The sequence below is a fragment of the Carcharodon carcharias genome, chromosome 11, assembly GCF_017639515.1.
Source record: "Carcharodon carcharias isolate sCarCar2 chromosome 11, sCarCar2.pri, whole genome shotgun sequence".
Lineage (NCBI taxonomy): Eukaryota > Metazoa > Chordata > Chondrichthyes > Lamniformes > Lamnidae > Carcharodon > Carcharodon carcharias.
In genome coordinates, this window is record NC_054477.1 from 102,996,950 (window position 1) to 103,012,766 (window position 15,817).

A 15,817-nucleotide genomic window follows, 5' to 3' on the forward strand; every position below is an offset into this window, starting at 1 on the left:
AAAGCACTTCAAGTATGGATTTCTGGATAGCCACGAGGAACAAGAACATAGCTAATTAAGCTTCTCGCTAGTTCAAAGATGCTGTTACAAATTGTGAAGAATAGCCACAGGGATAATTTACTAAAGTGCTATCAACTCTCAGGGCCGCACCCAAAACTGAGACATCACCTTTAAGGGGGAAGGCCAGAAAACCAAGGAAGGGAGAACAAAGGAAGACAAGGAAATGAAGCTTTAAGTCCAAAGTAAGTAGCATGTGTGATGGAAGCCAATTTATGACCTGTAATCACCGCTTCAAAGCAGATTTTGAGTGAGCTGCAACTCGCTAAATAACTGAAAGCTTTTCATATTTTTTATGTGTAGAAAAAAACCTTGGACCTTGGCCTTATTCAGAAGTAATAACTTGGGCTTACACTTTTTGGAGTTTAGAAGGGTGAGGGGCAATTTCACTGAAACATAGCAGATTCTGTTTGGACTGGACAGGGCAGGTGTGAAGAGATTATTTCCCCCAGCTGGGAATCGAGAATATGTGGTCACAACCTAAGGAAAAGGGGTCAAATATTTAGGACATTTTCTTACTCGGTTTTTGGAATGCATGTCACTGGCAAGGCCAGTATTTGTTGTCCATCACCAACTGCCATCGAGAAGGTGGTTTGGGGTGGGTGGGTGGGGGGTGGGTGGGTGGGGGGGGGGGGGGGGGGGGGGGGGTGACTGCCTTCTTGAATCGCTGCAGTGCATTTGGTATAGGTACACCCAGTGTTTTTATGGAGGGAATTCCAGGATTTTGACTCAGCAACAGTAAAGAAAAGGGGATATCGTTCCAAGTCAGGAAAGTGTGGAGCTTGGAGGGGAAACCTGCAGTTGGTGGTGTTCCAATCCATTTGTTGCCCTTGTCCTTCTAGGTGATAGAAGTTAAAGGTTTAAAAAGGTGCTGTCAAAGGAGATCAGGCGAGTTGCTGCAGTGCATCTTGTAGATGGTACATACTACTACCACTGTGCACCAGAGGTGGAGGGAGTGAATGGGTGGTGGATGGGCTACCTATCAAGTGGGCTGAAGCTTCAAGTGTTGTTACCTCCGCCCCAAAAGTGAGCAAGGTTAATTTTTTTGTCCCATTTGTTTGTCAGTAAACAATAGCCCAGGTCTTCTGAACTGCGGTCGTGAGGGTGCCCCTCTCTCTAACTGCGATTTAGCCGACCCACTTACCATTTTTACACCCAAGCCATCGCACCTTCCAGTGTCTGTTCCAGGAGGGATGCAGTGACAAACAGAATGGGGAGGCCAACTGGCAAGTGTAATTCCAGTGAAGTCACACCCCTTTTCAGCATGAACTAAAGACATACCCTTAAGGTGTGTCTTCATTTCATTACTTACACTTTTTTGAAATGAAGTTGTCAGCCTCCCCACTCTGCAAAGTTTCTCCTCACCAACAGAGCTCACCCAATCCCTCACCCCTCGAAAACACTCAACCTCCCTCCCTTTTGGCCTGAAAATGCTCAACCTCATTCCATTATCCCCAGACGGTGCTCATCAACCCCTAACAATGCTTACTGTCCCTCACCCTCGCACTCCCTGACAATGACGACTCTTGCGACATCAGCTGGGCCAGAGCCAGGTGATCTGCTGGAGGGGACATTGCTGGGAGGGGTAGGGCAAACATTGTTGTGGTGGCCATTGTGTTTTGACATTTCAGCTGATTTACTCAAGTTACACTACTCAGCAGGCTTAACGCCTATGACGGAAAGCCCGAAGCAAGTAAGTGTAGGGCAAAGAGCCCAAGTCTGCATGGTTCTGGCAGTGTGATCCCACTGCCGTAGGGAATCACTCAGCCATCAGTGCAGGGTAAAACAGGCAAATGCAAGTTTAAACTTCTCAACTAAGTAATGTACAAGTGTGTATGTCGTGGCTTAATCAGGGTCCCAAGGCAAATCAGCGATTTAAGTTGACTCATTCACCACTCCCCATTTTAGAAGAATTGGTCATCTCAAAAGCTAATGGATGATTTCGACAAAACATAGTACTTAGGTAGGGTACGACTCAAGAAAAATGGGTTAGTTTTGGCAGAGATACAGATCTGGATCCTGCACTTTTCTTAAAAAAAAAAGGATCCACTAATATTGGAAGAAAGGGCAATTTGACTATTTTGTGGAATGCTGTCGGTTGCTCGTTTAAATGTTCTAGATTGTCTCAGATACGGTGGTGGAATTTGTCACAGCTGTCAAAATGTGAACAGGATTTTAAGAGCAGGTTGTTGGATATGGATTAGTCTGAAGCCTCCTCAGCAAGATGGAAGCTTTAATCTAAAAACTGATGTTTTTCAGCTTTGTAGTTAAACAGCATCACCCAGACAGAGTAAAACCTCATGTTTAATGGAACATAGATCAGCTCGAAGTGCATAAATATTATAACATTGTTTAACATGGAGTTAACTCAGCTTGATGGAAGCATTCACTCGACTGAGTGCCCTCTTCTTCTTGAAGCTGCACTCATCCAGACAACTGGAGAGTACTCCATCACACTTCTGGCATTTGCCTTGTCGATGGTAGTAAGACTTTGGGTAGTCAGGTGGTGAGTCACTTGCTGTAGAATTCCCAGCCTCTCACCCGCTCTTGTAGCCATATTATTTATATGGCTGGTCCAGTTTAGTTTCTGGTCAATGGTAAACCCCAGGACGTTGATTGTGGGGGCTTAAGCAATGCTAATGCCATTGAATGTCACAGGCAGATGGTTAGATTCTCTCTTGTTGGAGATGGACATTGCCTGGCACTTGTGTGGCACGAATGTTACTTGCCACTTGTCAGCCAAGCCTGAATATTGTATCCATTATGCACCAAGGGACTATCCTGAGGAACTCCTACAGTGATGCCCTGGAACTGAGATAATAGACCTCCAACAACCACAACCATCTTCCTTTGTGCTAGGTTTGACTCCAACCAGAGGACAGCTTTCCCCAGTTCCCAATGACTCCAGTTTTGCGAGGGCTCCCTGATGCCACATCCAGTCACATGCTGCCTTGATATCAAGACCAGATGCTCATCTCACCTCGTTCAGCTCGTTGTCCTAGCTTGGACCAAGGCTGTAGTCAGGTTAGGAGCTAAGTGGCCCAAGCTGAGCATCAGTGAGCAGATTATTGCTGAGTAAGTGCCGCTTGATAGAACAGCTGAAAACAACTTCCATCACTTTGCCAAATACCAAGACAAGGCTGATGGGACAGTAATTGTTCAGGTTGGATTTGCCCTGGTTTTTGTGGACAGGACATACTTGGGCTATTTTCCACATTTCCAGGTAGGTGCCAGTGTTGTAGCTGTACTGGAACAGTTTGGCTAGGGGCGTGGCTAGTTCTGGAGCATAAAAGTCTTCAGTACCATTGCCGGAAAGTGATTGGGGAGCATTGCCTTTGCTGTATCCACTGCCTTCAGCCATTTCTTGATTCCACATGGAGTAAAGCGAATTGGCTGAAGAACCATAGAAAGGTTATGGCACAGAAAAGGCCATTCGACCCACTGTGTCTGCATCGGCCATAAAGAGAGAAAAAAGCAGCTAGCTGCTTATTTTAAATCCCACTTTCCAGCACCTGGCCCATCGCACTGCAGGTTACAGCACTTCAGGTGCATATCAAGGTGGCTTTTAAACGAGTTGAGCATCTTAGCCTTAACTACCAATTTAGGCAGTGAATGCCAGACGCCCATCACCCTCCAGGTGAAAAGGCTTTTCCTTATGTCTTCCCTAATCCTTCTACCAATCACGTTAAGTTTATGCCCCCTGGTAATTGACCCCTCAGCTAGGGGAAACAGATCTTTCCTGTCCATCTTATCTAGGCCCCTCATAATTTTGTACACCTCAATTAGGTGGCCCCTCAGCCTCTTTTGTTCTAAAGAGCCCTAGCCTATCCTATCTTTCTTCAAAACTGCAACTTTCAAACCCTGGCAACATTCTTGTAATCTCCTAAGACTAGCATCTATTATGCTGGGGGTCACAACAGGAGACCAAGATGGATCCACTCAGCACTTCTGGCTGACGATGGCCACAAATGCTTCAGCCTTGTCTTTTGCACTGATGTGCTGCACTTCCACGTCATTGAGGGTGGGGATATTTGTGGAGCCTCCTCCTCCATTTTAGTTGCTTAATTCTCCACCACCGTCCATGGCTGGACGTGGCAGGACTGCAGAGTTTAGTTCTGATCTGTTGGTTGTGGAGGTGCTTAGCTCTGCCCATCACTTGCTGCTTATGTTGCTTTGCAAGCAAGTAGTCCTGTGTTGCAGCTTCACCAGGCTCACACCTCATTTTTAGATATATCTGGAGCTGCTCCTGGCATGCCCTCCTGCACTCTTCATTCAACCAGGGTCAATACCCCCAGCTGGGTGTCATTGGTTGAGTGGGGGATATGCCAGGCCACGGGGTTATAGATTGGGTTTGTCTACAATTCTGCTGCAGCTGATGGTCCACAACGCCTCATGGATGCCCAGTTACGAATTGCTAGATCTGTTCGAAATCCATCCCATTTAACAGTTGTGCCACACAACACGATGGAGGGTAGCCTCAAAGCGAAGACAGGACTTCGCCTCCACAAGGACTATGCGGTGGTCACTCCAACAATGCCATCACGGACAGATGCATCTGCAACAGGTAGATTGGGGAGAATGAGGTCAAGTAGGTTTTTCCCTCATGTTGGTTCCCTCACCACCTGCCGCTGATAAAATCTACCAGCTACATCCTTTTGCACTTGGCCAGCTTGGTCAGTAGTGGTGCTACCAAGTCACTCTTGGTGATAGTCCAGCCTGTGGACCAAGCTGGCCGCAGACATGCAGAGTACATTCCGTGTCCTTGCCACCCTCAGTGCTTCTTCCAACTCGTCTTCAACATGGAGGAGTACTGATTCATCAGCTGTGGGGGCAGTTGGTGATAACAAGCAAGAGGTATCCTTGCCCTGATGCCACGTGACTTTGTGAGGCCCAGAGTCGATCTTGAGGGCTCCCAGGGCAACTCCCTCCCAGCTGTATACTACTGTGCTGCCACCTCTGCTGGGTCTGTCCTGTCAATGTCTCTTGTGGAGATGGTCATTGTCTGGCACTAGTGGGCACAAATGTCTGGGACATTGTAAGGATGATTCTATGAACATGACTGTTCATAGCTCCCCAACTTTGGCACAAGTCCCCAGATGTTAGTGAGAAGGACTTTGCAAGGTCAACAGGGCTGGGTGTGCCATTGTCATTTCCAGTGCCTAGGTTGATGTTGACTGGTCAATCAAGTTTCTTACCTTTTAGACTAAGTAGTGGTTTGATAGAACTGAGTGGCTTGCTAGTCCATTTCAGAGGGTAGTTAAGAGTTATTTTGCGGTGGGTCTGGAGTCACATGTTGGCCAAACCAGCTAAGGATGGCAGATTTCCTTCGCTAAAAAGGCATTAGTGAACAGATGGTCACTAGGCTCTGGGGAGTCAGAATTCCCAGCCTCTGACCTACTCTTGGAGGCACGATTTAGCTGGTTGGTTCAGTTAAGTTTCTGGTGAATGATAGTCCCTCCCAAGATAACGATGGTGAGAGATTCAGCCATGATAATGCCACTGAACATCGTGGATGGGTGGTTAGATTCTCTCTTGTGGAGATGGTCATTGTCTGGCACTAGTGGGCACAAATGTTACTGGCCACTTTTAATATTCGTCTCGCTGGCTAGGCCAGCATTTATTGCCCATCCCTAATTGCCCTTGTTGAGAGGGCAATTAAGAGTCAATCACATTGCTGTGGGCCCAGAGCCACATGCAGGCCAGACCAGGTAAGCCCAGCAGATTTCCTTCCCTAAAGGGCATTAGTGAACCGGGTGGATTTTATGACAATCAGCAATGGTTTTGTGGTCATTGTCAGATTTATAATTCCAGATCTTTATTGAATTCAAATTCAAATTCAAATCTGCCATGGTGGGATTACCTTGGGTCTCTGGAATAGCAATCCAGTGACAATACCACTTTGTCACCGCCTCCCTCCCCTCCTACCAGCCCATGCCTGAATGCTGCCCAGATCTTGTTGCATATGGACATGGTTTGCTTCAGTATCTGAGGAGTTCAAAATGATAGTGAACATTACGTACTCAGCAGCAAATATCCCCACTTCTGAGCTTATGATGGAGAAAAGGTCATTGATGAAGCAGCTGGGGAGATGGTGGCATACTGGTAATGTCATTGTTCTAGAAATGCAGAGGCCCAGGCAAATGCTCTGGGGACAACAGTTCAAATCCCACCACGGCATCCAATGGAACCTAAATTCAATTAATAATCTGGGATTAAAAAGCTTAGTAATGGTGACGTTGAAACCATTAATGCCCTTTAGGGAAGGAAATCTACTGTCCTTACCTGACCTACACGACTTCAGACCTACAGTAATGTGATTGACTCAGCTGCCCTGAAATTACAGACAGGCAACAGATGCTGGCCTTGTCAGCATTGCCCACATTCCATGAAAGAATAAAAAACTGTAGCTAGTCAAGCCGAGGACACTACCTTGAGGAACTCGCACAGGATTGAGATGATTCATCACCAACAACTACAACCATCATCCTTTGTGTGGACTGATTTCACCAGGATCCCGCCCCACTGATTCGCACCAACTTCAAATTTTGTTTGGGCTTCCTGATGCCACACTTGGTCAAATGTTGCCTTGATGACAAGAACAGCCACTCTCACCTCAAGTGGAATTCTGCTCTTTTATCCATGCCCAAGACTGTAATGAGATCTAGAGCTGAGTGGCCTTGACAGAACCCAAACTGAGTACAAGTGAGCAGGTTATCACTGAGTTAAGTCCAGTTGATAGCACTGCCAACAACACCTTCCATCATATTGAGGAAAGCTGAGGGTAGACTGATGGGGTGATAATTGGCTGGATTGGATTTGTCCTGCTTTTTGTAGATAGGACATACCTGGGCAATCTTCCATGGATGGGTAGATGCCAGTGTTCTAGCTTCCACATTAGATTCTTTGACTTTGCTGACGACCTTTTTGGTATGTCCTGCCAGTTAAACAAGCCATACCCAGGGATGATAATGAGGAGTCTGGGACATTGAATCCCATTGAATAGTGCCTTACAGCCAATGATCAACAATCAGATTGTTGCCTGCCTGGTCTGTGGGGCAGTTCTTCCAATGTTGGCATGTCTCCAGATGTTAGAGAGCAGGGCTAGCCCAACTGGTGCATTTGTCATTTCCAATATCCAAGTCAATGCCAGATGGTCCACCCAGAATTATTTTTATTCAGCTTTTCTGTCACGGTTTAATGCAACTGAATGGCTTGATATTTCATTTCAGAAGGCAGTCAAGAGTAACGTATTTGCCAGATCGGCTAAGCACAGCAGATTTCCTCCCCTGGATGACATTAGTGAACTAGATGGGTTTTTATAATAATCAGGTAAGTTCATTCGCATTGTTAATGAGGCTTGATTCCAGGTTTATTAATTAAATGGATGTAAATTCCTCAGATGCTGTGGTAAGATTTGAACTCAAGTCTCCGAAGCATTAGTCTGGGTCTCTGCATTTCTCATCCAGTAACATAACCATTAAGCTACATTTCCCATTAGTTAAGGAGAAATTTCTTCGCTCAGAGAATTGTGAATCTTTGGAATTCTCCATCTCAGAGGGTTGTGGGTGGTCCATCATTGCATACATTTAATACTGGAGTAGTAGATCTTTGATATCTCAAGGAATCAAGGGTGCAAAAAGTGGAATTGAAGCCCAAGGTCAGCGATGATCGTACTGAATAGGGGTAGGCTCAAGGAGCCATATGGTCTATGTCTCCTACTTCCTATGCTTTTCTGCATTTGTTGCAAAGAGGAACATAAACTTCCATTTGTCAGCTTGGCCCAGCTGGTAGCACAGATGCTTGACTAAAATGATTGTGGGTTTAAGCTTCACTTCAGGACTTGAGCACACAAACTAACATAGGATTTCAGCACTGATAAGATGTCAAATTGAGGTCCTGTCTGCCTATTCAGTTGGCACTATTTTCAGAGTAAGCTCTCCTGGTGCCCTGGTCAATGTTTACTCAACTATCACTGCCGAAACAAATTACCTGCTAAATTTGTTTGGCTTTGTGGGACCTTACAATGGATAATTGGATGCCTGCAACGTATCAATGAGTACACATCAGAAGAATCCATTGGCTATAAAGTACTTTGGAACCTTCAAAAGACATACAAGGCACAATATAAATGCAATCTCTCTCTCTCTCACAAAATATAATCCACTGAGAGGCAAGGCTTAATTTGTCATACCTGCCCAAAAGGGACAAAAGGAGGTGGTCCACCTTCAGCTCCAATATTATTTCTATTATATTTTGCCAAACTCTGAAAAAGAACATTTTTTTCAAAAATAGGATTATACTTAACATTCAATAAATTATAAAACAAAAAAGAAAACCAAGTACATGTATTCATTTTCTCTAATTAGTGAATGACATTATTTGCCAAGTCAAAGGGTATGTCAGAAGTTTGAGAACCATTTGACAAGAAAATGGACAGTTGAACAATAAGACATTTATTATAAATCTTTGCAGTGGCAACAAGTTGTGGTAAAATAATATACAAATTATAAAATATTTTAAAAATATTCAACCACTGAAGGACGAATTTAATTAATTTAAGCATCATAAAGAAGTTCATACTGCATATCTACCATACTGTTCTCATAAATTTTAGCATTTAATTTCCTTCTCCCCAACTACACCAAATGATCTTTCCAAAAGTAATGTCAAATCCCCATTCCTCAACATGCAAAGTCAATAAATGGTCACTCTCCAATTTTCCATCCAAATGTGAACAATAGCTAACCTCTGTCAACATCACCCCTTAATTACAACGTTGAGATTGAGAAGATCCATGTTGGGCGAGTGGGGGTGCAGTGCTTAGGCACAAGCTGAGATCCCACCAGATTTCCACTGAGCAGGTTGGAGCCCCAAAATGGTAATTTCTTATTTCTTAGGCCAGATATTTGCCTGCAATAAATAATTATTCCAACAGGTACCTGATCTGAAATGGGTCGGATGTTCACGCCAGCCATTTCAAATTTTAATAGTGGAATTTCAAGCTGCATTGCTTTTGAGCTCTCAGTGAAGGAACTTTACAGATCTTGGACCAAAAGCAAATTCCATTTTCCTCAGCACATAAAACAGACCCATCAGCCATTAGCAGATTATTTTTGTAAAATGCAATTATAATTTGTTTGGAAAACATAGAAAAGTGTGAATGAAGTAATTTTGTCTTTTATCCATTTAGTCACAGAATTTTTACAATTCCTAGCTTAATTTTTAACTTAAGTAATTGCTACTTTTCAGCAAAATTAGTCATAGGTTTACTGAAATCTTCAAAATATTCATGTTTCCTCACCCTTTGCAACTCCCACTTCTCAATTAGTTGATCCACTTCACCACCAAGGACAAAAATGTTGGTATCGTTCAACAACAGAAATCCATTCCTTATTTTAACAGTTCCAAATAATCTTACTTTTGTGCCAGGCGGGGTGTTGAGGCTAACAGGAAACAAATGGAGAAAAAGAGCTTCATTAAGGAAACAAATTCTATAGACTTACAAATAAAAATATCAAATAATTGGCTCAAATAGAATGAGTAAAGGGAGTTTGCACAAATCCCATCTATCATACTATTAAGTTTCACACAGACTGTTAAGTTTACAAGTTTTAATGCCAATATTCTTAACAGAATAAGCTGATGCAGTATGCTGTTTTATTACAGAAGACAAGGTATTAATGATAACTTGTCTGTGTTCTAAAATGTATCATGCTATCACAAAGCCTGCAAAACATTCAGTGCCACTGAGTGATAGAAGTACAAATTTGAAATCAAGATAATGCTCCTGGAGCTTTTATAGAGCCAGTTCAAACAATGAACTTTTTCATACATAAAACTAAACTCATTATGACCAAGGTGGGAAATGACAGAAAGACAGTGTAGACTAGAGGTAAAAGTCTCCTCTGATGTTCTTGAAGTTGGAACCATATGACCAGTGGCAGAATGAAGCGAATACGTAGACACAGGCTACGACCAGCCAAAGAAAAAACAGGGTGTGGCCTTGACATTGTCGCTTTCTACTAGAAATAAAATAAGTCAAGTATTTTGAGAGATGGAATGCTTCTCAGTTGGATTCTGATGAACTTTTGGACACAATGAGGGGCCCTAGAGGAAACTAACAAGAAAGTTGATCAGTTAAACGTCTATGAAGCATAGTCAGAATTTGATGGATTTCAGAATGCAGATGGTCATTCCATGGAAGAACATATGATGGGCTTTAACAAATTAGATAAATACAAGATTGACAAAATACAACTTGGAGATCCCTGGATCAGTACTAACATTTAAATTAGATTATTGCCCCAAGGTCTCATTTGAACAGGCTGCTAGCTCTAACTCGTGTGCAGTTCCCAGAGAGGGAATGACGTCTGCTACCTTGAAAAAAAATCCCTGGGGCAACAGCCATGTCCTTCAGCCCCCATGGAACAAATGAGACATTCCTTGGTGACTCAAAGAATAGCAGATTTCAAAACAAATCAGATACTGGACATAGGCCTCAATACAATGGAAGGATTAAAACTGGCAGAATGAGGGTCAAAGTTGCTTTAGCACATCTGAAAAGAAATTTGTAACATAAATAATGGGGTGCTCCATCCCAGAAATGCACGATTAACAGCTAATAAGCACCTCAGGTTAGACCCAAAATATCTTTAAATGGTGCTGAACACTACACAATCAGCAAACATTCCTACTCTGACCTTATGGTGAAGGGAAGGTTATTGAAGCAGCTAAGGTGGGCCTAGGACATGATCCAAAGGAGCTCCTGCAGGAATAACCTGGAGCTGAGATGACTGGCTTCCAACAACCACAACCATATTCTTTTATGTGAGGTATAACTCAGAGGGTTTTCCTCTGGATTCCCACTGACTTCAATTTTTTTTAAATGGGTCCTCGATTCCACACACAGTCAAATTCTGCATGATGTCAAAGATTGTCACTCTCATCTCACCTCTGGAATTCAGCCCTTTTACTCATATAAGGTCAGGAGCCGAGTGGCCTGCATAACCCAAATTGAGCACTGGTGAGCAGCTATTGCTGAATAAATGTAATTTGACAGCATTGTCGACTGCACCTTCCACCCCTTTGTTGATGACCTAGAGTGGACTGATAAGGCAGTAACTGGCCAAGTTGGATTTTACATGCTTTTTGTGGCAATTTTTCACATTGCTGTTAGATGCCAGTGTTGTAGGTGTACTAGAACAGCTTGGCCAGGAGTGCAACAAGTACACTTGCCTTCAATACTAAAGTTGGAATGTTGTCAGGGCCCACAAACTCGGCTGTATCCAGTGCCTTAGGCTGTTTATTGATAATAGCTGGGCAAAACAAATTGGCTGAAGACTGCAACTGTCATACTGTAGACTAGGAAGGGGCAGAGATGAATCATCCACCCTGCACTTGGGCTGAAAATGATTGCAAATACTTCAGACTTGTCTTTTGCACTGATGTGTTGGGTTCCCCATCATTGAGGATGGGGATTTTGTGCAGCCTCCTCCTCCGATTATGGTTTAATTGTCCACCACCATTCGTGACTGCGTGTGGCAGGACGACAGAACTTTGATTTGATCTGTTGCTTGTAGGATCACTCTGCTCTGCCTATCAAATGCTACAGTGTGGGTTTTCCCTTTCAAACACAATGTTGAACTTGATCATTATTTGATAAATGTTTACACACCATTAGGCTATGAACTAAATCTGACTCAATCATTGCTAAACCTAATATGGCCTTCCCTTTTGTGGAGTCTAGGACATATGTTGCAGAAAACCATTCTGGACACGCTCAAGGAATTCACTGATTTTCTGACATGTATTTTGCAATCTATATCAAAGTTTAAATCCCCAATGAAACCATTCTCCCTTTCCTGTATGCTTGTCTAACTTCTGCCCTTGAATATCAAGTGATTAAGGGGTGTTTTAATTGAGGTGTTCGAGCCAATTAAAGCTGTTGTTACAATTATGAGGTTCATAAGATTGCAAGGGCAGAAATTAGACAAGCATACAGGAAAGGGAGAATGGTTTCAATGGGGATTTAAACTTTGATATAGATTGCAAAATACATGTCAGAAAATCAGTGAATTCCTTGAGCGTGTCCAGAATGGTTTTCTGCAACATATGTCCTAGACTCCATAAAATGGAGGGCCATATTAGGTTTAGCAATGATTGAGTCAGATTTAGTTCATAGCCTAATGGTGTATAAACATTTATCAAATAATGATTTGTTTTGTTACTGTGTCTTTAAATTGAAGGTAAAACAAAGGGGGTCATGAAGTCTATTCTGAAGGCAAGTCTCCAAAATCCCACAAGTGTTGAAAATGTTGGGTTGTAAATAGTTGTGTCTTCAACTGTCCATTTAGTTCCACAATGAAACAGAATTGGGCTCTTTTCATCAACGAAGAAGAAAATGGAATGAAATTATTTCTTCTGCTAAGGGGAGTCCAGTACAAAAGGAGCAAAGCCTTAAAATCATTCCTAGGCTGCTCAGTGATGTAATCAGAAAACACTTCTTCCCACAAACGGTAGTCAAAATCTGAAACACACTCACTCAAAAAGCTGTTGAGACAAGGTAAATTGAAAATTCCAAAACTGAGATTTTTGGTCAAGTAAGGTTGTTACAGAACAAGGAATCAAGGCAGGTGAATAGAGTTAATCTGCAAGTTAGCCATGGTCTAAGTGAATGGTGGAACAAGCTCAAGGTGCTGAATAGCCTGCTTCTGCTCGAATGTTCTAGGTATAAGAATATGAATTAATGATAATAAAAAGACCATTTGGCCCACTGATCTCACTCATTGCAACCAAACAGCTGCAACTCACTCTAGTATGGCACTCTCAAGCCCAGGCTGGAGAATCATCAGTCTTATGCAGTTAAGAATGACAGAAAAAGAGGCTCTGAATTCTCCTCCTGTGAAAATTATTTGCAAAGTAATCAACAAGTAATATTCATAAGCAAGATTCTCAAAGCCCTGTTTTGTAACACCAACGATCCATAACAGCAATAAAATCTCAAAACTGTGGACAAACATTGGCTTCATTGCCCTTGGGCCAAAGAAGGAAAACGTATATATTGTTTAAAATTTGCACAACTGGGCTACTGCTACCTGTGACCCAGCTGGAAAGTACTTGGATTTGGCTCCCGGTTAAGAGAATCTTGGCTTGGATATGTTGCACCCTATGATTCAATAGCCTGCAAGTCTCACATCAAGAACATTCAATGTGAGTCAGTTACAAGACTCAGGCATACTCTGGTAAATTTCAGGAAAAAGTGACGACAGTGGGAGAAAATCAAAAATGAGATGCCCTGCTTTCCAGCCAAATAGTACAAGCAACAGTTATGAATATATACTTCAGGGTAGCTCAGGATAAATCTGGATAATAACTGAAGCAGAAAACTAAACTACGTTTTGATACTTAATACTTAAATACATGAGACTATAAAATAATGCTTACTCTACACTTCACTGTATTGATAGCACCAAACATATAGATCACCAAATCTAAAACAAACCATCGGCTTAGCTTCATGGATTACAAAATTGTTTCCCTTTTAAAGAAAAACTCCAAAATTCACCTGATTTTAGACAGATGACTAAACTCTATTCCTATGCAATTCACATTCCCATCTGTCAATTGCACACGCAACATCCTTGGTGCAGCTTGAGACTCCTCGTGATCTTTTGGAGCAGATATATTCCTGATCTTTTGTAGTTGTAAGACACATGGACCTTCAAGCTAGAAATAAATATATGTTATGGAAGAGTGATTGTGTGATTCAAGACATAAATTTCACATGAAAGCTTTTCATTTCCCACATCAACTTAAGTGTGCATTTAAATAGCACTCATAACACTTAATTACCTATTAAAGGAGATTTAAAACTTCATGCAAAGAGAAGCAGCAAATTTAACAGTTATCATAAAAATTGCATACTATCACCAGTGCATCATAATATTTTATGCTAAATGAAGTACACACACACACGCACGCAGCCAGCTCAACATTGTCAGAGGCAACAGAACCAGTTGCCTGTTGTCTCAATCAGAAGCTAATTTAGCAGGGAACGAAAACACAACTGAAAGGATTTAGAACTGCACTCGGCAAGAAGGGATTGCAATGAGCACAAATTCTCCCATTTCTCTCATCCCAGACAAGATTTGTTTCTATCCATTGAAGAATTATAAATCAACAGCACCAACGGAAAACATGCATCATTTTTAAAATTTTTGAAGAATAAAATTTAGCTGTTCCTAAGAACAAATTTATAAGACTTAGAATCAGGAATGGTTAAACAGCACAAGAGGATGACATTTGGCCCACTGACTCTGTGCAAGGGAAATTCAGCTAGTCTCACTCCACCTTGTTTCACCGCAGCCCAGCAAGTTCTCTCGAGATGTCTATCCAATTTGTTTTTGAAAACCAAAATTTATGCTAACCTGTCAGGCAGTACATTCCAGAACATAAGCACTAGACGTGTGAGAAGGTTTTTCCTTATTCCACTTTTTATTCTTCAGCCAATCACCTTAAATCTGTGCCCTCTGGTTCTTGATCCTTGCACCAGTGGTAGGGATCTCTCTCTCTCTCAACTCCATCCAGACGCCTCATGATTTTGAACAACCCAGCAAGTCTCCTCTCAACTTTCTCTTCTCCAAGGAGAAAACCTCAGCTTCTCCAATCTATCCACATAATTCAAATCCCTCATGCCTGAAGCCACTCTGGCCAAACCAGAACTTTATAAAGGTTTATTATAACTTACTTGCTTTTTGAACTCTATGCTTCCATTTGTAAAGCCTAGGATTCCGTATACCTTTCTAACCATTTTTTTTTTTAAAACCTGCTCTGCCACCTTCAATGATTTTTGTACATATACTCCCATTCTATGTTCACCCCCGGTGTCACTGGTGAGAGTGTATGCAGTGTCTCCTGCTACACTCCAGGCCTTCCGCAAACATGGGCGCCAGGTGGGTTGGAATACATCAACACACTGGAAATCACATTTTTCATTCAAGTGGGTTAATAGCACCCCTTTCACATGGGCCACTTCACTGGTTTATCAAGTTAAAAAAAGGTATACCCCAGTTCTCCCACTGTGCAATTCTCATGGGAATGCAGGAACAGTTAAGACAATTATAACTGTATTGCTCATGTGTAGCATCAGATGAATGCAGACAATCCAACAGCAGATATGGTACAGAACTTCTCTCATTTCTGAAAGCATTCTGAAACTAAAGTGTCAATGATAAGAGGCTGATGTCTGGATACTATACATCAGATGAAGTTGCATCTCTGTAAATCTCTTCAACATGTGTACATTATCGTGTATGTGAGGCAGACAAATTAACTCAGCTTTCACCCCGATTCCAACTCAAAGAACAATCCAGCAGATGCATGGGAACGCCACCACCTACAAAAAACACACCTTCCTGGCTTGGAACCATATCATGCTGGGTCAAAATCCTGGAATTCACTAACAGCATGTATCACATGGCCTGCAGCTGTTTAAGGTGGCAGCTCACCACCACTTTCTCATGGGCAATTAAGGATGGGCAATAAATACTGGCCGAGCCAGTGGCACCCACACTCCCGAAATAATTTTTTTTAAAACTGGTAACGCTATAGAATATGTTGGTACTGTTGGTAGGATGCAACCATGTTTAGTGAAGAATATTTTCAGCAACACATTCATTGACAATCACCAAGAAGTTAATAGATTCATCTACAAGCACCATTAAAATAGATAGACAGGAACATTTTCTGAATTCAACACCCT

General features: G+C 42.3%; 1 protein-coding gene across 7 annotated transcripts in view; it reads right to left on the reverse strand.

The window, feature by feature from the left end:
* tdrd3 (tudor domain containing 3) overlaps positions 1 to 15,817 on the reverse strand; it is a 160,709-nt gene that overhangs the window by 115,382 nt on the left and 29,510 nt on the right. For all 7 annotated transcript variants that reach the window (XR_005944469.1, XR_005944470.1, XR_005944471.1 and 4 more), the window contains 3 exons: positions 13,622 to 13,782; positions 9,359 to 9,500; positions 8,249 to 8,320 (listed from right to left, as the gene is read on the reverse strand). Coding sequence is in view for 4 of the 7 variants with exons in the window: in XM_041199790.1 (XP_041055724.1) it covers positions 8,249 to 8,320; positions 9,359 to 9,500; positions 13,622 to 13,782 (375 nt within the window). In the remaining 3 variants the exon portion in view is untranslated. The remainder of the gene's footprint in view (positions 1 to 8,248; positions 8,321 to 9,358; positions 9,501 to 13,621; positions 13,783 to 15,817) is intronic.